This window comes from Teleopsis dalmanni, chromosome 1 (genome assembly GCF_002237135.1).
Source record: "Teleopsis dalmanni isolate 2A chromosome 1, ASM223713v2, whole genome shotgun sequence".
In the NCBI taxonomy this organism is placed as follows: Eukaryota; Metazoa; Arthropoda; class Insecta; order Diptera; family Diopsidae; genus Teleopsis; species Teleopsis dalmanni.
The window spans coordinates 65,232,780-65,258,036 of NC_051846.1; the positions used below are offsets into that span (position 1 = coordinate 65,232,780).

General features: G+C 27.2%; 1 protein-coding gene across 1 annotated transcript in view; it reads left to right on the forward strand.

Moving 5' to 3' along the window:
* The first annotated feature begins 8,042 nt into the window (after window positions 1-8,042).
* The window catches only part of LOC119683197 (reversion-inducing cysteine-rich protein with Kazal motifs-like), a 52,161-nt gene continuing 34,946 nt past the window's right edge, over window positions 8,043-25,257 (forward strand). Inside the window, exon 1 of the mRNA XM_038096828.1 lies at window positions 8,043-8,495. Within this exon, the coding sequence (XP_037952756.1) occupies window positions 8,204-8,495 (292 nt within the window). The 5' untranslated portion in view covers window positions 8,043-8,203. The remainder of the gene's footprint in view (window positions 8,496-25,257) is intronic.

The window sequence follows — 25,257 nt, forward strand, 5'->3', positions numbered from 1 at the left end:
ATTCAAAGAAGGGATATCATAATTTAATAAAAACAGTATCTGGTGAGTGCTGGGCAATTACAAAACAGATAGGTAACACTTTTTATTTCAAACACAACTACAACAATAGATCTTAGAAGGAGCCAGTTGCACAGATCACCATCATTACGGATTGTGTAAACCTAAGGTTATTACATTTTTAACACATTTAAATTTATTTCGAATATGTACTTAATTTATTTTATTTATAATTCCAAATTTTTTATTATGTCTATATTCATCTTATCATTCATTCATTCGCGATGATTGATTTCCTTGTTTTATTTTCAGTACTGGACTGATTTGGAAGAAAAATAACTTTAAAAAAATAAGAATATAAAATAAAATAATTCCGAATAGTTTTTTGCCCTAATACTACTCACATCGGATCTAGAACGGACTATGCAAAATTATAAAAACTCGAAACAAAATCCGTAAATGCATTGTGTATACTTATATAGACTGTAGATATCAGTGATCACAGGTATTAAAAAATAATGCAGCTAAATTCCGTTTAAACTTGTTTTAAGCCGGGAAACTCATTTTTTATTTTATTTAAACGAGCAATTAGATTTCTTTATTTGCAACATCCGTCAGACACTTAAAAAACTAAGATTGTAAGATAAATAAGTGCTAGGCAATGGCAGAACAGATAAGTGCCACTTTTCTTTTCATTCTGTGAGATACTCTATGATAGTAGTTATTGAAACGACATTAATGGCTATAAGACAGTATCTATCGCACGGTTGTGCACATTGAAGAACATTACATATTTAATGCATTAAAATGCACTTTACCAGCACTTTAAAGATATAATACTATGTAATTCACAATGTTAGTCGTATACAGTATATATTGTAATTCTTAATATATTAAAGAATAAATAAAATATATATTTTTGCAAAATATAATCGAAAAGTTATGGTGCTTTGTATACTTCAAATCTGTAGTTTTTAAATATTTGAAAACTAATCCCATTAAAGGGTTTAATTATTTCTTTACAACATTTTTACATCGTATACAAAGCTGGTGCGATAAAACAAAAATATTAATTGTTTAATTAAACAATTTTATTTGTTTTAATATTCTAGTATTTTTGTTTTATTTAAAAATTCCAATTTATTTTATTACATCTAAATTTATTTTAATAGGCAAATACTGTGTTTAATAAGCTTTTATATATTATTCATTGGATACCTGATATGGATTTAAATCGATTCCACATCCACCATTATTAATCTTGTACTACTTCAAAATTTTAGTTTGTTATTGATTAAAAAAAAAAATTAAATAAAAATTTTGTTCTTAAGACTTAAAATAAAGTTAAGTCAGAAGATAACTGTTTAAATTCTTTCGTTTATTTTAGATAAAAACTGTATGACCCTTTACACTACCTGTACTTCATAATCAGCTACAATATTTTAATTGTATTATTTTTATTTTGTAGACATAAAAACTACCAAATTACACAATTACCAAATTAGTTTCATTAATTGTAAAAGACGTTCAAAGTGGACAAAATTAAATTTGTAGACGTTTATGTATCACGTAAACCCAATCTACACCACTGTCTACGCAATATATACTGTACAGTATAACAGACATAATTCGGTTAATTGTTTATACAATGGTTTTACAATGCATTGCTGACGGTTCGCGGACATATCATCGAAGACAATTTGAGCATTTGGGTAGGCCACAAACTGGCTCAATAAAGCAGTACATATATTTATCTCTATCTGACTCATCAAATAACAGCCTTATGTGTGATGTGGAATTTATTTTTATTTCTTTATTTAACTTATTTGTCAGATCAGTTATTTGTGTCAAAAAATCTAAATAGAAGATTCTCCCTAGAACCATTGCCTCTAAGCGTCTTTTTTAGTGAAAGAATAGCAATATTTTTTCTTCGCTCTCTCTCAATTTTATAATTTCAATATTTCAATATAATTCAGTCATATTCGTAGTTATAAAATTTTGAATTATTTGATTTCGTTTTAAATATTATTTGTAATGTTTGAGAATTGTCTAACCCTACAATACATATGTCTTAAATTAGGGCTGTCCAAAGCTCGGCTCGCGTGCCGTGACATATTTTTAATCTACCACAATTACGCGAATTTTCTTTGGATGCACTAGTAAAATCACATAATTTTATTTTTATGGTATATGTAACAAATATATGAATTTAAATTAATAAATTAATAAAATTAAATTTTAAATTATAACCGTATTTTTATTTTTGTCGAAAACAACTATGAACGTATGTATTTCTTTCTGCGGTCCTCCAATGTGTACTGCGATTTGTGTGTATTGGCCCCCGATCGCATTTGACCTGGACAGCCCTGCCTTAAATTAGAAAAATTATTTAAACTGAGATTTTTCGCAACAGACATTTTACGTCAAATTCAAACAATAGATACAATTAGATTCGATGCAACTCAACAAATTACTAACAACATGCCTGTATGATGTTGCAAGCAAACATGTCTTAACGCAACAGTTGTCTGAACAGCTGTTCGCATTACCACAAAAACAAACAAAGCAAAAACACAACACAACCAGCGAACAACTTGTGCAACAAAAATTATTGTACATCAACTTGTTTCGTTCAGTTTGCAACTGATAGTGTGTTCGGGCGGTTGTGCTGCGTTTATAGCGTATGTTGCGTTTGTTGCGTTTATAACGTTTTAGCGTTTACAGTGAGATGTAAAATATTTTAAGATGAAAACACTAAATAAAGTAATTAAAAATCGCACATATACTGTGTATAAAGAAGTCGTGAGTGTTTTTGTGTATTTTTTTACAATTCCATTTTCGAACGCGTTTTAAGTAGTGCTTTGAATGCCTTTGATGTAACCACTTTTGACATCAGCAACAAAAACAAAAAAAACAACAAAAAACAAAAAAATCGTATTCATCAACTTTTACAGCTGTTGTTGTCAGTGTTCCTGTTCCTTTATAACTGTCGTCTACCCGTTTATGTGCATAATTTATGCATTACACCGCCCTCGCCTATTATACTTTCCGCACACACACTTACTTAAGTGCACATATACATGACAAAGTCAGTCAGTCAGTTTAGTCCCTCATTTATACAGAGTTAGAGTCACTCATTTACATACTTTAATACGCTCCATTTTCTTTCGTTACACCGGAAGTGTCGTCCCTTATGGCATATGAAGTTGTTCCCATTTTTTTCTTCTCGACTTTTCGTTTATTTCAGACGGTTTTACTTGTGTTTTTTGCTTTTGTTTTTGTTCTTTGCAATTTCGTCATATTTTGTTGTTTACATTTTTGACGTTTGTCTCTTGTGCGCTCGTTATCGTTATCCTTTGACTTATGCCTGTGCGAAATTGTCCTTTTGTTTTCTTGTGGGGAAATGTAAAGTGCTCGCGCCGGAAAATATGCTATAAAAGTGCAATTTCAAAAACATCAAAGCGAAGAAATTTCAAAATTCCCTTTGAAGTACGCAAGCAATAATGGCTTTTGGACTGTTTACGACTGTGTATGTGTGTATATATGTTATCGCTGTTTAAGTATGAGTTGATGTTGGTCTTAGTGTTGGTGTTGGGGTTCGTCGACTGTTTGGTTTGGTTTGGTTTGGTGGTACACGTGCTCTGTGTCGTGCAATCTTTGTGGTAAAGTAGTGCAATAATGTGAACTACTCCAAACAAACGTGTAGTTAGACAAAAGTGAATTAAAAATTAAACAAACATTTTAGAAAAAAAATACAAAAAACAGGCATTTATAGACATAAAAGAATGACTACTTAACATTAATAATTTGGTATGTTTTCTCAATTAAAAATGCAGACTAAAAGTAAGACAAACACTGTGCTGAGATGAGCGAAGCTTTACCATTGCTTTGAATTATTATGAACTCCGAACAGAGGTCAATTGGATTAATTGATGTTAAGGAGGGAATTTTACATTGTGTGTAAGAGAAAAGTGTGTGAATATATTAAAAATTTATTTAAAAACTTGTGTTTTATGGTGTCAAAAAAGAGTTCATACAAATATGTGTACAGTTTGGCTTAAAAATTTTATTATTAATTACAATTGATGCGAATGAAATAGTAGAAATAGGACATAATCAATTAAAACTTTATTAGATTATTGCATAACTGGTATGGATCCTAGTATTTCTCTAGAAGGACTCGTAGCTGAGTCTAATCCCAAGTACTCACACCCTCCGAAAAGAGAGCCTCCATGTGGTAATCCCTGGTTGATTATTTACATTCCTTTAGAAGTAGTATTTTACTAGACGGACTCGCAAGTGAGTCTAATCCCAAGTACTCACACCATCCGAAAGGAGGGCCCCCATGATCCCTGGTTGATTATTTGCAATCCATTAAAAGTTTTCTAATTCCTTTAAAGTTAAAAGATATAATTTTATTTGGAAATTTGATTGTTTTAAATTAGTTAAAAATTTAATATTAGTGTTTAATCTTATTTCTGTATAATAGGTTTAAAACGTAATTATTTCTTAGTTTTCCAATGTCATCAATTTATTCTATTGTTATGAAATAGTTAGTAAATAGTTACAAAATATCGCAGAAGAGCAGTCAATTTCTTAGAGGATTTGGAAGCATTGGAGAGATATAACGTTATAAAGTGAACTTCCAGAGTATAGAATTAGATAACGTGGACTTAGATGATTACTAGATCAATTAATTTTACTTTACAGTAATGGACAAAAATATTATATATTACAGATCGGTAGTTGAAAAATGCTGATCTATATCACCAGCTACATCATGTTACCTCATTTTAATGATATTTTCATTTTGAATCTAACGAATACTAAAATTTATTAAATAATAAATACTTTAAAAAAAGTGTTAAAAGTTAGTTAAAATATTTTGAAGTTTTAACTTAAAAATTTTTATTTTTAAATTTACATAGTACTTTAGTTGAGAAAAACAAAAAATTAAATAAAATATACTAAGAATAAAGCCTTTGTCCTACCAATTATGTGTAGCCTGGGGGTTAATAATAATAATTTTCTTTTGTACACAAAAGTCTCTTTGACTTCATCACAAAAGTACCACTTAAAGTGCATCACCCAAAAAAAATTTCCTCAGGTTTTTCATCATTTATTTATTTATTTTTTTTGTGTTTTCGTAATTTTTTTGTTTTTTTGCCGAACACAAAGTAAATATAAACTTTGTTTCATGTTTTCTTGCATAGAATTTTCCATTATATTTTTTCATTTGTTACAATCGCAAATGCACTCTCCTTAACCCAGTTTTCGAAGAGCAAAAGACAGACGTCCTTTGATGTTCCTGCAAGAGCCGAAAGTGTTAAATTTTAAGCATTTTGTACTTTAATGACTACTTTTCGTAGCATAAGAATAGCATAATTTACTTCTTATATGAAGGAAAGGCAGAAAAATTCTCTTGACACCTTTAAAAAGGCTGCCGTTTGTTGCCAGGTTCTTGGTCTCATAAACATGTTCAAGATATTGTTAGAGTAGATTCGTATTTGAGTCCCTTTGTTTCGTATTTACAAATATATATATTTTTAATACATTTGTATAGCAGGTAATATTTTTATACTGCTTATGTCCTTTGAATGGTAAACCACAAAATTTTTAAGCTATTCCGCAAGTACGAGCATTTTTTTTTCATTTAATAGTAACAGTAGCAATTATTGTCAGATTTAATCTAAAAGAAGACCCTTTGGTTTATTGCAATTTTAATTAGGCAGTACTTATATGATATAAAATTATCTTTTTTTGCTAATGGCAATATAATCTCTTATAATACTATATATTTTTTGAGAGTTTTCATAAAAAAAAATTTAACTGTAGTTAAATTGTTGAGTTGCATCGAATTTTTCCTTTTTGTTTTTTTTTTCTTTTACTACCTGTACTTCTGCCTTCTGCCTTTTGTACTACATTTCTAGTTCTTATTAATGTTTCAATTTATCTATATGCTTACAACCGCAAGTATGAATGTTAGTTTACGCTACTTGAGCTCTTTGATTAGATGGGTAAAGAAAATATTCAATAATATTAACTAGAAAAGAAGTCTATACTATGCCTAATACAAATTTATTTAAAGCCGTCGATAAATTGTCCAGACCGAATTATAACACACTATCGTAATACGGAAATCTTCTAGGTTCCCAGTATGATTCGAAGCCAAAATTACTTAATAAGTAATTTATATCAAAAGTATAATTTATAACTAATAATAATAATACCGTTTTGTGTTATTCTCTGATCACGACTATAGGATGTACTCTTAGACGTGTTCTGAATAATTGTTTCGCAAAACATATGATACAGAACATACAATGTATTTATTGTATCCTGATATGGATCGAACAATATATCCTAAACTCACATAAACTATGAACTCAAATTTTTACTGACAACTAAAACTCTACATAATTTTATGCCATTTCCTTATCGGAAAATATTAGATTTCCTTATTTGTGTTATTTTATGAAGTATTGCTGCGTCCTTGATGCGGAACAAATTTGATGCCCTGACCCTAAAGATAATATGAATTTTAGTCCAATACTTCATTTTAGTCCTATACTATACTTCGACCTCATTTTTACTGAAAATAGGTAGATAGATCAGATACTAAGATGAGTTCTGATCAGGACCGGTTTTGATAATCAGGAATAATTTAGTGATGCAGCCATTTTTCTGTAATGCGTTTGACCCCTGATCTTACCTAGATTTTTAACACAATTATTCGAGCAGGTTTCAGATGACATCCAAAACAAATGTGTAGCTAAGATACATAAAAATTGAAGATTTTTATTTTACTTTTATCTTTTAAAAATTAAGAGAAATTGCAACAAAGAAGCAGGTGGCATTTGCTTCAATTTTATGCTTCACTTATTAAGGAAATACCTTCTGAATTTTAAATATTTTATTTAAAATTAATTTTAATGACTTATTCAAAATGATAATACATAAAAAGCTCATTAACATTTTATTTATATCAGAAGTATTTAATATTAAAAATATTACGAGTTGTGTGTGCAAGATATTTCTAATTCTTTTTTATGAAATTATTCTTTCGATTTCTAAGTCCCATTAGCTGGCACTTTTATTATACCTTTTTGGTTTTGTGTATTTTTCTGTTTTTGTAATACTGTTAACTGGTACTTTAATAGTTTCTCTTTTTATATGGGAGTTGGGGTAGTATACTTCTTAAATGTTATGAATAAAACCAATATAAATTTAATATTAGAATTTAAACTTATTATTTTTAATAGTATTATATTTCGTTAAAATATAAAAACATTAATAAGAAATTAAGCCACTTTATAATGGAAAAATGTTCTGTCTTAGTGACATTCATAAACATCCATAAGAAAGACATCCATAAATGTCATTAAAAAGCCTCTTTGTAATGGGAACTTTTTCGAAATGTCTAACTTGGTTAATTTATTAAAAAGGTTTTATATATTATTATTTATATTTAAGAATATATTTAAGAGCTACGTAATCACATATCAACCTTACAGCAATTATTGAAAATGTTAAAAAATTTTGAATTTTTTTTAGGCTTTGAAAATCTTTCATACACATTTAAATAGATATTTATCTAAAAACAATATACAAAAATAGATATTCAATCAAATAATAATGAAAGAAATTATTCAACTGAACTACAAATTAAATAATTTATAAATATATTGTATCAATGAAATCAACTTAAAGTCTCATTGTGGTGCTAATTTTGAATATAAAATATTATGAAACAAATGACAATTGTGCAACCGTTAAAATAAAAATTATTACAAAAATAATAAAAAATTTTGAAATAATAAATAAAATTAAAGGCAATAAAAGAGCAACAAATTTAAGTGACAAACAGCCAAGAGAACATAAAAATTTATTTCGTTTTAGTCATCGCAAAAATTAATGAATGTAAAGCAATTAAAAGCAATAAAAATTAATTTAAAATTTCTAAAAAAAAAGTCAAAAAAAATCCAAAATGAAATTGTGTATGTAAAAATGAAAATTTTCTTAATGAATTACAGAGAATACAAAATATTGAAAAAAATGTAAATACTACAAATTAGAGAAGCATTAATTGAACATTTTGAAACGATAAAAGAAATGCCATTTCATAAAATTTTAAGAAAAAAGTAATTTGTCAGTGTTAAAAGCGAAATACTTCGACAATCACATTGACATTTTTATCAATGCAAAAATGCATTGCAAGCGTATGGAGTTTTATCTTTTCCTGAGCATTTTGCTATTAACATTCATGGTAGCAACTTCCGCTCGACTCGAGAAACGCAATAATAACAATAACAACAATCATAAGCGACAGCTCAAACAACGAAAACAACAACAAAATCGAAATTCGTCACCGGCCAGCAATAGCTTTTTAGCCAACAGCGATAATGAGGACTTTGCATACAGCGATCAAGAGTCCGATTCACAAGCGGATTCAGGAATGCAGGCAACAGATACAGATGGAAATGATAAATTCAGTTACGGTAAGTATTGACTAGTCACTAGTGAAATCAATTATTATATAGATGTGACAATAATTCCGGAAGCAAGGTTAATAAGGTTACAAAAGTAACCTAAATTTTAATTAGTCTATTATCCACCAAAACTTCATCAAGATACCATCAAAGATTTGAAAATAAGATATTAACGAATAAAATAGTCTTTAGTATTTATATTAGAGCATTTACTTAACACCAAATTATATGTATTCATTTATATTGTTTGAAGAAGAGACTGTTTATAAAACAATCTCTTCGGTCTATTTCATTGACTTTACATTATCTATTTTGATAAGTCTTGTCCAATAGACAAGATAATGAACTGTTTATGGAACAATCTCTTCAGTCTACCTACTTCATTTACTTTACATTATATATATTGATAAATCTTGCCTAATAGTCCTCACAAGCCAACCCGACTAATTGCTTGCTGTTGCCAGTTAGTATATCGAGTATAGTCAGATCATTTGTCACCTGATTTTTATATAGAAAACGCAAACACCGTCCATATTTTAACAGCGGGTGCCGATTTTTCTACTCAGAATTTACTGAATTTTTATACTCTTATGTCAATAGCATATTATGTCAATATCACGGTATGGCTCATATAGCTCTCATTCCGTCAAATTCGTTTCTCTTTGCCAATACATACAAGTTTATTAATTAATTATTATTTATTATTTAATTTAAATCGTATTCTGTTAGGAGCTATTCTTGTGACATTATTCTAAGACACTAAAGAACTTTGTACGGGAATACATTTAATAAATAAATAATGTAATCATTTAAAACTTAAGAAAAACTATAATTAAATTGTTTAAATAATAATAAAATTATAGCCCAATAAATTATATTTCAATTATATAAATTTCATTATTATTTTGAAAACTAGGGTTCTGAAATCATAACCTGATGAAACATATTAATTTAGAAATTAACTGGTATTGAAATGGAAAAGATATTTCACAGCTGCTTTAAAGTTTTATAGTGCTCTCTGTTTGGATTCTAAATATTCTTCTAATAACATATAATAACATATAACATATTATAAGATTCTTATAATAACAATTACCCAACAATTTGTAACATTGAACCTACGAGCCCTTCTCCTTCATTTAACAAGGGCCACGCAAGTGAGTCTTTCTCTGACAACAGAACATGAAAACCAGTTTCAAAATAAATAAAGGTCGTCCAAAGCATGTTTACCCACGCATATAAAAATAAATCACTGTTTATGGTTGTATTTTGAGCACCATTACAGCAGATTTTTCCAAGTACGACCCAATAATGTCATCAGACAGTATACAGTAATAAACAAGATAGGTTAGATAGGTTCTTCTTAACAAGATATGTTACAATTTCAATACTATTAGACGAAAAGCTAACCTCATGGTGTAACACACTGTAAACATTTCTAATAAATATATTATTGTTAACTAATTTTAACCGATTTTAACTATGTTTTATTACAATTATAAATCACTAATACTGGTATGATGATATTATATATAATTATACCATTATTATTTATATTAAATTGATTTTGAACGTCCGTTTTGACGACAGAAACTAAATTTTTAATATAAACTATAATTTTCAATAGAGGGGATCTTATCGGATAGTAGTGAAATTGTAACAAAATAAAATTTTTTAATTAATTTTTAATTATTAATTAATTAAATTATTGGCTGACCATACAGCTATTGCGAGTATTCCCAAACATCCATTATCAGTTGTCATGGAAATATTTCATATATTTCGTATACGAATAACCCTTAGACCTTATTTCTTAATATTTTTCTTGAACTTTCAAATCAAAACAGGTCCTTGAGTGTTACGAGCTTCTGCAATCACTTGCAGCTCCGAATAAGGTAAGCCTTTACTGGGTTCCGGGCCACAGAGGAGTTTTGGGAAATAAAAATGCTGATGAGCTAGCCTGAACTGCATCAAAAACTACTTTTATAGGCCCTCAACCCTTTTGTGGAATAAACTGGGCCAGTACAAAACAGATTATCAAGGAAATGGAAAATCATATGCGGCTGGAGTACTGGGTAAATTTTCCAGGACTCAGACAAAGCAAAGCACTAATAACACCCTACTCCTACAAAGACATTCTTAAATTCTCAAAATATAATTTACAGGTCATTATGATCTGAAATATCACCTTCATAAACTACAATTATCTGCTAACTCGGAATGCAGATTATGTCTCAAAGATGAGGAAACGACCATGCACATTCTTTGTGACTGTCCAGCTTTAATAACGCACAGAAGAAACCTGTTTCATAAATAATTTCTGTCACGAGAACAGACTAAGAACTCTTCTCTAGATTTAGTTCTAGACTTCATTCACAAAGCTTTAAGGGGCTTTGTTTAATCAATAGTGAAACTGGTACAATAGGTCTCTTCTGGACGCAGTACCGGCAATTTTCAAGTCTACTCTTTAATAAAAAAAATAAATAAATATTTCCTAATATCACAAAGCAAATAATTATACTTGAGTTGGTTACAATCCATATCCCTAGAGATCCCTTTTTTTTTTGAACTATTATATCCGCTTAAGCGGATATTAAATACATAACCTCATATAGAGCAGTGGCCAGTGGCACCGATGGATACATTTTGTTCCCCGTGCAACAAAATTGTCACATCCACATCACTACCACTTACATGGTTAAAAGACCGAAAGCATTTTAAAATATATGTAATGAGCTCTGTAATTCATCTTCAGTTTCAGATTTTGTATACTTCATCTACTTTGTCTTTTAATTTATTTGACATTTAAGGCGATCAAAATGTAAAATTGTCTCAGATGCAGTTGACATTTTATGCATCAGTTAAAAAATCGTAGACATATGGATTAGTTCCCCCAACTCAAGATCATATACCTACATACATAACTAAAGTAGGTGCGATATTTAATTATTGTTGTATATCTCCTTTAATTCGACTACTTAAGTTAATCAGAAAATAATTAGACATCGCTCTTCTCCGTTGTGCCTCGTTGGTGATGCTGCAGAGTGAAGAATTGAATTTGTGATGCTCTTGCCACCATTGCCACTGCTGCAGTAGCAGGGAAAATATTTGATTTGTAACCATAAGATTGTGCAAATTTCAATATAAACGCACTTCCTCGATTCTGGAACAACAACGTTGAATGATACACTGATGCGGGCAAACATGTGTGACATGTGGTAAAGCGTTAAGCGCAAATAATATGACAGTCAGACATTTGTGCCACCGACAACACTTCATTCAGCTCCGACAGACATAAACAGGCCGCACTGCCTGTTGGCTTGGATTTGGTTCTTTTGTTTTCGTATTTTTAAAATGAAAACAAAAAATGTTTTGTCATTTGCCAGAGTTGCGGGCTTATTTTCTGTGTATTATTATAATAATTCTTTTTAAATTTTTTATATAGGCGTATAGTTTAGTATATAATATTACTGTATATAAAAATACTTTTTTTTGAGATCAAAAACGCTCATTAATTAAGTGTGTAATTCTTTGGTGCGATGTGCGCATGTTGCGTTAATGCGATTTCAAGAATTTCGAATTTTGAAGATATTTTTAAGTACATCATCACTTTGAAGTTTATAGTCTCTCTGATTTAGTTGCAGTTTCGCAACAACTTAGAAGCGATAAACGTAAATTGCATGATTAAGAAGATTTTATGAATAAAGAAATTTTTAATTCGCATAAAGTCAAGAAAATCTAATTTTAATTATGCCATGATAAATTAAGAAGATCGAGGACTACAGAAACTGTTTAATACTCGCACATTTTAAAAATAAATTTAAATCATAGACTAAAGCATATATAATGATATATGACTATCTTCATAAAATAAATCTCATAGTAAAAGCATGCATTTGACTAATAATCCTCTAAGTGAATAATTAACAACAGATTTACGTACTATTACTTCAATTTACGAAAAAATTAATATTAAATTAACGATTAATTTTTAATAATATAAAACTTGAAATATTCAAAATTTTTTATAATATTCGTTTCATTGAATTTATAAGTGATAGCCGAAATCAACAAAATTATTAATATCGATCAAAATAATCAATATCCTAAGTCTCTATTGTGTTTGAAAATAATATCAAATATATACTAATCTAGTATTGCCTTGCGCCTCCCGTCGCAATTTCACAAGTGTTAGTTTAACCAAATACTCTCAATTTCTGAATGTTCATTGCGTTGTTCTTCAATTTTGTTTCTAGTTCTCATGTCTGTATCTTTTAAAGTACAACTTCTTCGATGTAAATTTTACATGTTTAAATAAAATATCAATAGTAATTTAAAGTAAAACAACAAAAGATTTCATCCTTTATTTCGATTATAGTCTATAGTCATGTTCAGGGTACTGAAGATGAATAGAAGATGAAAACATTTCAACATTTCCATGTACATAATTTGCGTACAAATATACAAAATCTCATTCATGTATATACAATATCAACATTTATGAATGAAATTTTGATGAAACTTTTATTTCAATACAAGGTCTATATTTGTTACGACTCTAAAATACAATATTAAAATATTAGTTCTTTTTGAAGTAAATTTCAATGAATTATTGGCACAAGTAAATGGTTTTTTAGAAAAGGTCGAGAGTTTGAGGATTGTTCACAGAAACACGATCCATCTCGCTCTTCCACCTAGTGATGAGAAATTGCATGACTCACGTCGGCGAGACGTAGGACTATATGTCTGAGAATATTACTTGCGCAACAAAGTCCAATATTAAACATATGTTAGGTATTATCTGGTAGCATTCTGTTAAAAGCACATATCTTCCATATTTATGTAAATCTTTAGTTATACACATTGGTACCTAAGTGGCTGGAGCGATCAAAATTGACAGTTTATGTTATACCTTCGGCCTTTTTAAAAAGTATGGACTTCTCACAACCCCAGACCAATAAAGCCACAGCATATATTGACTCTTTGTGGTTTGTTTTCTAATACACCCACAAAGCGAAACATCGACATCTGGAAAAAATTCCATTCAAATTATCGTCATCTAAACGATATTGTTCTAGCACCCAATCAGGGTATGTTCTACGAATTACATGATTAAGTTTGTTTAGTTTAATGATGAGTCTTAATTTAAACTTGTGATGCCTTGGATAATAGTTCAGCAGTTTTACTTGACATATTTACTTATTTCACTTATGTTTATATGACGTTCAAATAAAATCAAAATAATTCCATTGATCTTATTAATGGTAAGAGTATCAAACTGAAAGTTAAATAGTTTTTAACTCATAAATATAATATTTTTAGGTTTTTTATTGCCCAACCCGGAACGATATTTTCGATATTTACCATCGTTGGTAAAAGCATATATGGTTGGTAAACATGTAATGCTACAGCTATTATATTTTGAGGGTTTATGAGTATATATTTCAGGTTTTTTGAACAGTTTTAAGCAAATAAAAATTAAAATTAAAAATCATTTTAATTAATACTAAATCATATTCTCATGAAATCACATATCTCTTTTTAGCAATAGACCATATTCTAAAGAAGTTCTCATAGTCTTTATCAATATGTTTACTTTTACTGTCATATGTTTCGAAATGAGGGAAAATATGTAAAATTATTAAATAAACACAAATGCTAAGAACCACTTTAATTGTTTAGATTATTGTTTTAAATCGTTTTAAATAATGTAATTGAAAATGTTAGTTTTGTTTATGAAATAATTTTTATTTTTTGTCTGTTTTGAATTGCGAACAGTGGGAAATCTATTTAATATGCAAAACGTTCTACCCAATACAAACCGAAAAAGTGACTTTGAGATTTCTATATTTGTACTTACGTCAAGGGATAGGCATTTTTTTTTTTGCTTAATATCATAGATTTTATTCTAAAGGCGTACTGTATATCTAAGATACATATGCATATAATGGTACATTTATAAATATTTACAGATTGCTAAACAGTAAACATATCACAATAGCATTACATATCACAGAGTCTATGACTCGTATAAAAATTACAGTTCTACTTAAATATATTCACTTATTTAATTAAACCGCAACACTCGTATAATATGCAAAAATATCTCAGAGTGTAGTAGACAAACTTGTTTTTTGTATAAAAATTATTTTCTGCATTAAATACTAAATTCAGAATAAATCTTATTTTGCATTCAATGTTTCACATTTACAACTGATAACGTTCGATTAGTCGGTGGCCGGCTGTTTTTACTTGTAAAAAACTCTCCTTAAAACGCTTACTTGATAAGTAAAGAATGTTTCAACTGATAAACTTTGTTGAACTCAATTTGTTAGAAAAAGTGTGAGATTGTTTATAAAATGTAGATGATTTATGTAAAGCTCTAATAATAAAGAAGAGTTCAATATATTTTGATTGGTTGAGAATTCTTAAATGTAAAAATTATCTGTCTTGGGAATTTTTATGAGTAAAAAACTGATAAGGGATTTTATGTGGGGAAGTGGTTGGCAAAACTACTATTGAGAGCGAAATATAAATATATATATATTATATATATATATAATATATAATATATAAATATATATATATATATAATATATATATAATATATAAATATATATATATATATATATATATATATATGTATATAAATATATATATAACACTGTATATACAGTGCACTTATCTAAAAATTTAATTTTTTTTATACAACACTATAACATTTAAAAAATATTTTAAATATTTGTAAGCAGCCGAATTGGATTTCATATCTAATAAACATGATATAGCAAAAATAATGTAAGACTTGTTAAGCTACAACTTATTTTAGGATAACAAGTTTTTATTTAAATTTATTTAAATAATACAATAAATATTTGCTAAGCGTTTAAAATAATAAAACAGTTTATATGATTAGTTTTTATTATAATTAATTAATAATTAATTTTTAATCATTAATATTTGAAAACAAGAAAGTTTGTATTAGCTTTACTGAAGTTTCAATACCCTTCATACAATGAATTAATATGCCTTTCACTCTACTATTGTGATTTGTGGATTTGGTGGATTTGTTAGGTTAATTAAAATGTTTGGAACCTTGTACAGATACCATAAGACATTATATAGATAATAAACGATATATTCTAGATCGAAATTATGAGACTTATGAATCTATTCAAGTTTATCTGGTTGTCTTTATATTTTACATATTAACTATACAAAATATTTATATAAAAATAATATAAAATACAATGTATTTAAACTAATGAAATTGGTCCAGATGTAGAAAAACTTGAAAATAAAAACGAAAAATATTAGTTAGCAAATATTGCATATTTTATTTTCAATTAAACATTCTGTATTATCTTATAATGCTAATGCTAACCCTTCGCCTTGTTTGCTATTAGGTCACTTATAGTATATATATTTAGATTTATTTTTTTAAGTTAAGTCCAATACTCACACAAATTGTGTTTAAAAGCATTAATACCATTTTGGCAGTTATTTTGTATGGACGCACCATGATATAGTGACCTAATTTCATCCATTTATCGATTATTTATGATCGCCAGTACTCACAATAATTCCCTTTACGAAATAAAATCCAATTGCTCAAGAAACTTAAGAGATGATTTTGTACATTTAAAGCAACAAGGCATATATAATATATAAATATATATAATGTATGTAGCCAAACAGACCAAGAAACAGGCAGACCGACAAACAGACAGATCGACAAACAGATAGACCAACAAACAGACAAACCAACAAACAGACAGACAGATAGGCAAACAGAGATGCACGAGCAACGCTAAACCGAATCCTCTTCCATTACAGAACATAAGTATAGAATCTATAGTCTCTTAATAAGTTTAATATACATAATTATTAGTAGTAGTAATATAGAGTAAACCAAAGTTTCATATAGTCTGTTCAGTTGCTGTTCAGTTATAAAAGTTCTGATTTTATTAATTCACTCATATTACTTGAAAAATCTGTGAAACGATAGATAGATCTGTAATATTAAATAGATCCGTAATATCAATTTATCTACAAATACAAATAAAATTATTTATGTTTATTGTTGTTGTAATCGAAAAACTATGTAGCCGTTATGGATTTCAATGGTATGAAATATTATTTCAGTTGAATGATAGAAAATTATATATCATATTAGGGGCTGGAACGGTGATGTTCTTATGGGCAAAATCAGATACATACATTCTCACAAAATTAAGTTATGATAATTCGAAGAGTTAAAAACTGAATTTGTTACGTGTTATTTAATTTTAAATGTTTAATAATAAAATAGTAAATATTTATAATTGAAGCGTTCTTACTGAATTAATAATAATACCACGAAAGAAGCATTAATCGAAAAACCGAAAAAATGCAGAGATGAAAAACATAAAGAAATAGCTGAGTTAAATGATATGATAAACATAATAAAGAAAATTTAGAAATTAAAGGAATTTGGCTATCAAGAAATTGAGCTAATTAAACTTTATAGCAGCACAATAAACAATTAGATTGACAATTATATATACCAAAACAATCTGCAGAGGAAGGATCAGAATAATATAAATAATATACATTATACAAACAACTACGACGCAGATTATAATCTACCGTGAACGAACTTATTTATCATAATATATTAATTCAAACAACATATATTAAATAATATATATCAACTGTACTCTATCTTAAGAGAACTGAGAATTCTAATGCCTCGAAAAGTGAAATGGTTATTCCAATGACTTCCAGAATATATCGTAAATATAGGAGGGTAATACTACTTACTATGCTATAGTGCCCTATGTCCATTTTTAAACGATATGAAGGTAAAATGCTTAGCTAGGGGCGGCTAGAACACAGTCATAAATATTGAGGGAGTGAGTGAATTATTTCTCACTATATGAGAATATATTATGCCCACATTGAACTGTTTAATAATCGGTGGAGAACATAAATATATTAGTTATAGCTTACTAGAGCCCCGTAATTGATATAGAGGGAACATAGCGAAAATATCCAATGTTCACCTTAACCATTCACAAACTGTATAAAGCTCAAAAATATTGGTTAACATATAGTCTGCTATCTAAAACGTAGGACGGTTGTGAGCTATTAAATAGTTTTTGTATAATGCTATTGGCGAGCTAAAATAGAGAATAGTTTTGTTATAACTAACGTTATAATAAATTGAAATAAAAATATAAATTAATTATTAGAATAGAATAAAATACTAGAATGTTGAAATAGAAAGATTAATTATACATAAAAAAAAATTCAAGACACGAACAATTTTTAAATTGAATTTATAATTTTATGAGATTTTTCCAACATTACCCTACATTTTGCAAAAAAAAATGTATATGTATATTTAACTAATTAAGAAAACTACAATGTATATATTGAGCTAATAATTTCAATTTTAGAAGTAATAATAACCTCAGTTTCACATATGAAAGGCATTTGTGTCAACACAAACTGAAACGCAACAAACAGATTCACAATTTTTGATGGCATTTCTAACACAACATAAATAAAATGTCTCAGTGACAGCTAATTTCAACTGTTGAGATACAAACGATGATGAGGGAAATGAATGTCAAGTATTTTTCAAGTTGAGACATATCACAAGATGCAGATATGTAAATGACAAGTACCTCAAAAAATTGTTACAATAAAAAGTAGGAATAGATCAAAAGAACACCGGTAAAGGCAATATACGTATAAAAAAAAAAATTATTTAAAAAATTAGAACTGCAAACTAAAATTGAGGCAGTAAAATAAAAACAATGTTTTAATAAACTACAACAACACATGTTTTGCTATTTTGCAATTGAAAGATGCTAATTGAAACCGAAAGATACAAAAAATAACGAAACAGAGTTCGCTTGCATGCGTAGATTAAGATTTGCTATTCCAAAGAAAAATATTTGCCATACCCGAGTTATGCCTTAGATGGAAGGCATTATTTAAGTGGTTATCTTCTTTTTTCAGAAGCCTCTTTCGACTTAATCAAAGGCAAGTTTTAATGACATTAGGCGGCGCAACAAGTTTGAAACTAATTGAAAGTGATGAAGAAATGCCAAAGACGTGAACGCAAATTGCATGCGTCAAAATTGAAAGGGGAAAAATATTTCAATAAATTTTACTAAAGAAATTATAACAGAAATATAAGAGTAAAATACAGGCGCCAGCATATTACAGCAGCTACTGTAAATTTAATAAATTAAAATTAATTTGAATATAAATTTTTATTAGCACTCTAAAGCTGAGTGTCTTTTATTAAAGTAATTATTATTCATTTTTATTGTCATGCAATTATTCTAGTTCATAAGAGTGAATTGCTTTTGCTTGAGGCAGCGTTAGAATTAATTACTTCATATTTGGCTATAATTCTTAATTAATTTTTAAATATCTGAAGCTTAAACGGAATAATTTAACAAAATTAAAAATGTTTATTGTTCATGATATAGAAGATTTTTCATTATATTCTAATTTATATTGATGTGTAAGATTCTAAGTAAACATTTTGTGTCTGTTCAGTAAAATATTTAAAATGTTTTATAAAAGAGCATTTTGTGAAACATGAAATAATTAATTACAGCATAGTAGTGGCAATTAATTCAAATTATTTAAAAAATATAGATTTTTGTTGGTTTTTGTTATTTAATTTATATAAATAATTGTTTTATATAAAAATTATTATTTTATTTTTATTGGCTATTAATAAAAGTATTATAAAATGTTCAAAATATTATAAGACAATTGTACAACAAATAATTAAAATAAGAAATAATAATTAGTTCTTCTGTTCACTTTACAATTATGAAAAATATATTTATTTAAACAACACAACTATAGGTTATAGATCCTATAAATCCCATTTTCTTCCTTTCCGAAATTAAAAATCTCTTTTATTATAGAAATAAAGAAATAAATAAAGAAATAGAAATAATAAAGAAATAACAAGAAAGATATATTAATTAATGCTTCTGTTCACTTTACCCTTATGAACAATTATAAAAAATATATTCATTTAAATAGATTATGGATTATAGATCCTATAGATCCCATTTCCTTCCTTTTCTAAATTAAAAATTAAAAATTAGAATAATTAATTTTATTAAATTTAGAAGAATAAAAAATATGCAATCAGCACAAGCCACTGATTATGATCTACACATACTGCTTTTCGAATCACAATAAAAATAAATTAAGCAATTGAATATTTATAAAAATAAAAATATTTCAAATATCAGCTATGTGTTCTAGTCAATTATTGACTAAATTATATATTTATCACACTAGTTTACAAATGAAAGAATAATGCCAACAGGAAATTGTTGATATATTAAATTTGTAAGTTTAATATCAGATTATCTATAAATATTCCTTCTTATTAATAATAATGAAAGATAAATTTAAACAAGTATTATTTATTTTATATTAAGTGTAGGTTATTTGATTGCCGTTTTATTTTGGCTATTTATACTTAATAATAATAATTAAAAAAGTAAAAAATTATTAATAATTGTTATAAGTTCATTATTTACTATTTTTCTTTGACTCTTGCTCCGAACTAATAATAAAATATAGAACTAGTAACTCCAGCTTCACTATAAAATTGTGAAAAATAAAAAATAAATAAAAAATAATGGCAGCTACTATTTCTTGCTCGGTGAAACATATATCTGATACTCCGATAACTCCGATAACATGATTGGCCTAGTAGTCAACAAATCAATTTAGCGATATCCTTTTGTCTGTTGGACTTTCTGTATGTCTGCCTATTTGTCCATTTAGGTACTGTATATATAAACATTTCATTGAGTCTCAGTGTCATAAAGTCAGAATCAAAAAGTAGTACAATACATTACATTTACAGAGTGTTGTTATTTGTTTTGCAAAGCATCATTACATTATTATTCACAATAATAAAAAAAAATTATTTACTACCATATTTCTAAACCAAAAAATCTTTCAAACTTTTCTATTGTAGTACATAATGCTATATATGAATATGGAATTGTTTTTTTATTTTTTGGCTGTTGGTTTTACCGGACTGGAGAAATACTTGAGGTTTCTGTTGAAATCCTAATAAAATTCGCTAATAACACGCGCATCCTAACGATGCACACTATCGCTAAAAAATTAAGACTCTGTTCTGGTATCGCAATGGACCTTAATAGTTTACGCGTGGCGTTTTTGGTCTGCCATCATAACCTAACCTAATCTAACAATAAGCCAATTTTATTAAGCAACAATATTACAATGATTTATAAACTTCCACCATTTATTTTTTATAAATAATTAATAATAATAATTTTGTTATATCAAATTAAAAAAAAAATATTTATAAAAATATTTAGTTCAAGAATTCAAATTAAATATCTTTATTTAACTCTATTTTTATATTATTTTTAAAAACAAAAAATTGTAAATAAAACATCTCAATTTATAATTCAAATATTTGTTTGATTGAAATTAATTAATAATAGGAATGTACTTAAAAGTATTTCAAATATTTGACTTCTTTCTGAAAATTATTAAAATATATCATTCGGTCACCAAAATCTTAATTAAAAATAAAATACAATTCTTTAAATTAAAATGCGTTTGCCACGCGTGTCTTTAGCTAATAAAAATAGCAGCAAGTATAAGATATAATGAAAGCAAAAATAAAAAAGAATTTATATTAAAAAACTTTGGTTTATGCTTAAAATAGTTCTGAGCATTTGAAATAATTTAAAAAGATACTAAATATTTTTTTAATTTTGGTGATATAATGAATATTTTTTCTCTATGCGGAAAAATTATATATATTCTATCATACAAAATAATTTTTTTTAAATGTAATTTTTTAAAAAATTTAATTTGATTTTTAGAATAAATACAATTTCATAGAATATTTTCAAACTGTCCTAATATATCTTAAATTATTTTTTATAAATCTCACAATTTTAAGTGTTTATTATAAAAATTATATATCTATATCTCTGTTCTTTTTCTCGTGCTCGCTCTCTGTCTGTCTCTCTCCTTATTTCTATCTCTTTCTCACTCTCTCTCTCTCTCTTTCTCTCTTTATTTCTTTCTTTCTTTCTCTCTCTCTCTCTTTCTCTCTATCGCTACCCTTCGCTCTCGCATTGTGTCACTTTCTGTTGCAGTGAAGCATAGATCTTCTCTCATCCTTTCCAATATTGAGTTTTGTTTTGAACAATTTTGTTCTCTCAAATTTTGATCGATCGTTCTTTTTTAAGATGTATGCATATACATCTATAGATGTAGATCTAGATAAATAAATATAGATAGATCTATAGATGCAAGAAATTATTTAAGAAGAACTATTCTTTCAAGAAGAAATTATGTTTAAAACTAATTCTAAGTTCAAATTTGTTTTTTATTGTAATAAAAATTGGATTTTGGTACGTTGTGAAGTTATACCTAATAAGAAACAATTTGATTTTATTTAGAAAAAGTAACAACTAAATAAGTAAAAGAAGTACGAAGTTCATGGCAACTACAAATATTTTAGTTTAGAAGTAAATTTTCACATCTGCTATATCATGCAACATTTGTAAAAACCTCAGGCCTGTCTTCTGAAATCGGTGTATTGTGTTCATGGTTCGAATCATGGTTCGAACCCATAATTGTATGGCAAAACACCATCTGACTTAAGCATTTGCTTGTATTTAATTATATAGAGTTCATAGGAAAACACTCAAAGGAACAACAACCGATTAAATCTAGTGTAAAAGGAACAGTTCTCTTAAACTAAATTAAATTATATCAATTCATTAAATTCAGTTACGACTAATGTGAATTATATATCATATAATAATTATATAATCATATAATATTGACTTGTTTCATTTATTAAAATTATTATTTGTGTTTGTCTTGTTTTTATTTTATATATTTAGGTAGATATGCCAGGCTCATCAGTTTATTGACTTCTATAGTAGAATGTTTCATTCTTCTTATATCACCTGGGCATTTGCTAAAAAAATGTTTCGCAGTTTCTGCATATCCGAATTCCGATGTAATACAATATATCTGCTATTCAATATTTATTATATATATAAAAACAAATAAATAAATATAATTGAAATAAATCAAAATTTCATAATATACATACTTTTCTATGTGCTAAAAATTCTAATACTAATATTAGAATTTAATACTTTCATAAATTTTTGTTTAGACACTTATATACAAATAAAATCTCTCAACTTGTGATAGTTCAAAATATTAAAAAATAGATTTCATTTTATTTTTCTGTTATATTAAAAAAAATATTTGTTGCTTCATTTCCGTAAGACATTTAAGAAAATTGTTTTTTATTAATCAGAAAATGGACGAAGTGTCGGTAAAAATATAGACGAGTTGTCGCAATGGCGGCATTTGTGTTTTGATGATTTAATAGTGTTTTGAATTCCTAATTAAGTTAAAATTCAAAGAAATCGATTATTATTTTATTATATTTATTGACGTATCCAGACTGAAAGCATTAGAAATAAATTTATTTTGCTTTTAAAATTTTAATTACACATTGAATGCGTTATGGTTTGCCGATTAAAATTACTAACTAAGAGTCAAAAAAAATAAAAATACATTGAAATTGAAATCCTAGTCAAAAGTAAATAAATATTCAAAACACACACCAGCATTAATGAGGTTATCACTTTAAACAAAAGTGAAACATTAAAATAATAAGCTTTAAAATAGAGAAGAATAAAGTAATTGAGATTGTCGTATGACTTTAATGAAAACTACTTTTGAGTTTATAAGATATTTTCTGGAAAACCAAGAGAAAATTATTGCAAATGAAAATTAAAAGCATTTAACTTATTAAAACTTTTGAAATTAAGTCAAATATATATATATATACTATATATGGCATATAGTCAACATAGGTAATTTTATAAACAATCTTTTGAAAACTACTATTTGGATTATTATGAAAAACTATAAGGAACCACTTTGGGATATTAAAAAAGTTAAAACTTAAAACAGTTAAACAGCTATAAAATAAAACAAAAAAATCTTAATCTTCTACAAATATAAAAGAATTTTAAAAAGGTTATACTTTGTAGTTACTCAAGACATTACTAAAGTGCTAGATAGAGAATCCAACGAAAGTCAAGCCTTAAGCTATCATTAACGAAAATGTAACATCAGTTATTTTAGATTTTTTATGTGAATGCTAGATGTAACGATATGATGTTATTCCATATATTACTTATTAAAAAAAAAAAAATTTGTTAAATAATTTCGAAAAACAATATGACTATTTCACACCATTTTAACTTCATCGCATAAAATTCTTTCAAATTAACTCCAACAAGACATTAGAGCATCAGATTTGAATTCAGATTAACCTACTAGCTTCTGATTTACTTCATAAGGCCCATGTAATTTCTTGTTTTCAACTTCAATGAGATCCCAACTAATCCCTCACTGATTCCACCGGTCTATAGTTCACCGAGTTTAACGTAATTTTAAGCAATTTTTTTATTTCTTTCAATTACTTGCTTTCTTAGATTTTTCTAATTAAAATTAATTAAGCTCTCTAAATATTAAACATTTGTAATTATTCCATGAGACCTTGATTACTGTAATGGTATTTTGGTCATTGTCTCTATATTAGATAGATATCTTAAATATTGGCACAATGAATTTCAAAGTCCAAAAGTTCCAAAGATTTTAAGTCTCATTTGGAGAGATTAAATGCATAAATCTTTAAAATTAAAGAAGACTTAAAATGGCTAATTATATCAATGAGACTGCTATTTAAAAGTAAAATAAGTAAACCAAAGATCTTATTTAACTAAATAAATAAACAGTGTCTTTTATATGCACTAAGAGCAAAAAATTAATCACCAGAAAAATAATGGGCATTTTCATCAAAAATTTGAGTTGATTTACCCATCAATCAATTAGAATATACATAACTATAAAATAAAGTCGATAATATATATGCACTATATAACTTGTTTATATCTTCAAATTATATTTGAAATTATTCAAAAATGCAATATGCAAGTTTGTGTATTAAATATGCATTCGTCAAAGCCAAACTCATTATTGAAAATATTTATTCAATAACAAAATCAACAAACAAGACTGCAAGTTTAATTTTTTCAAACTTTTTTTAAACTTTGTTGCACTATTTTGCAATTCCAAACACAAACGATGGAAAATATTTAAATACTTAAAATGCAGTGAATGCAGTTCAATGTAATAAAAGAACAGACAATGAGAACTTATTGCAAAATATTATTAAATAAAACTAAGTATATGATTAATAATGAAGTACGCAATATTTAAGAATAAAAAATAATTACTATAACCAGTAATAACTATAAAATTCATAATTTAAATCATACAAACAAAATTATATATATTTTAATATATAATTATATAGTTTTTTAGCGAGTTCTCAGTCGGTCAATTTTTTCATTTTTTTTTTTCAATTTTTTCCAAAAGAATTAGTAGTCAAATGCTATTAGATCCAAGCCATACATTAGATGTATCAAAACTTTCCAACTAACTTCCATCACTTTTTTTCGAGTTATCAAATATGTATGTGTCCTAGCATTGTACTGATGGAACTTAACTCTGTTAGTCGATTCTGATCGCTTATCCTTGATTGTTTCGTCCAAGCGATCGTCTTGTCAACAGTAAATGACCAAATTAAGCGTTGAACCAGCCTACAACTCTGTTGACTGATTCTGATCGCTTTTCCTTGATTGTTTCG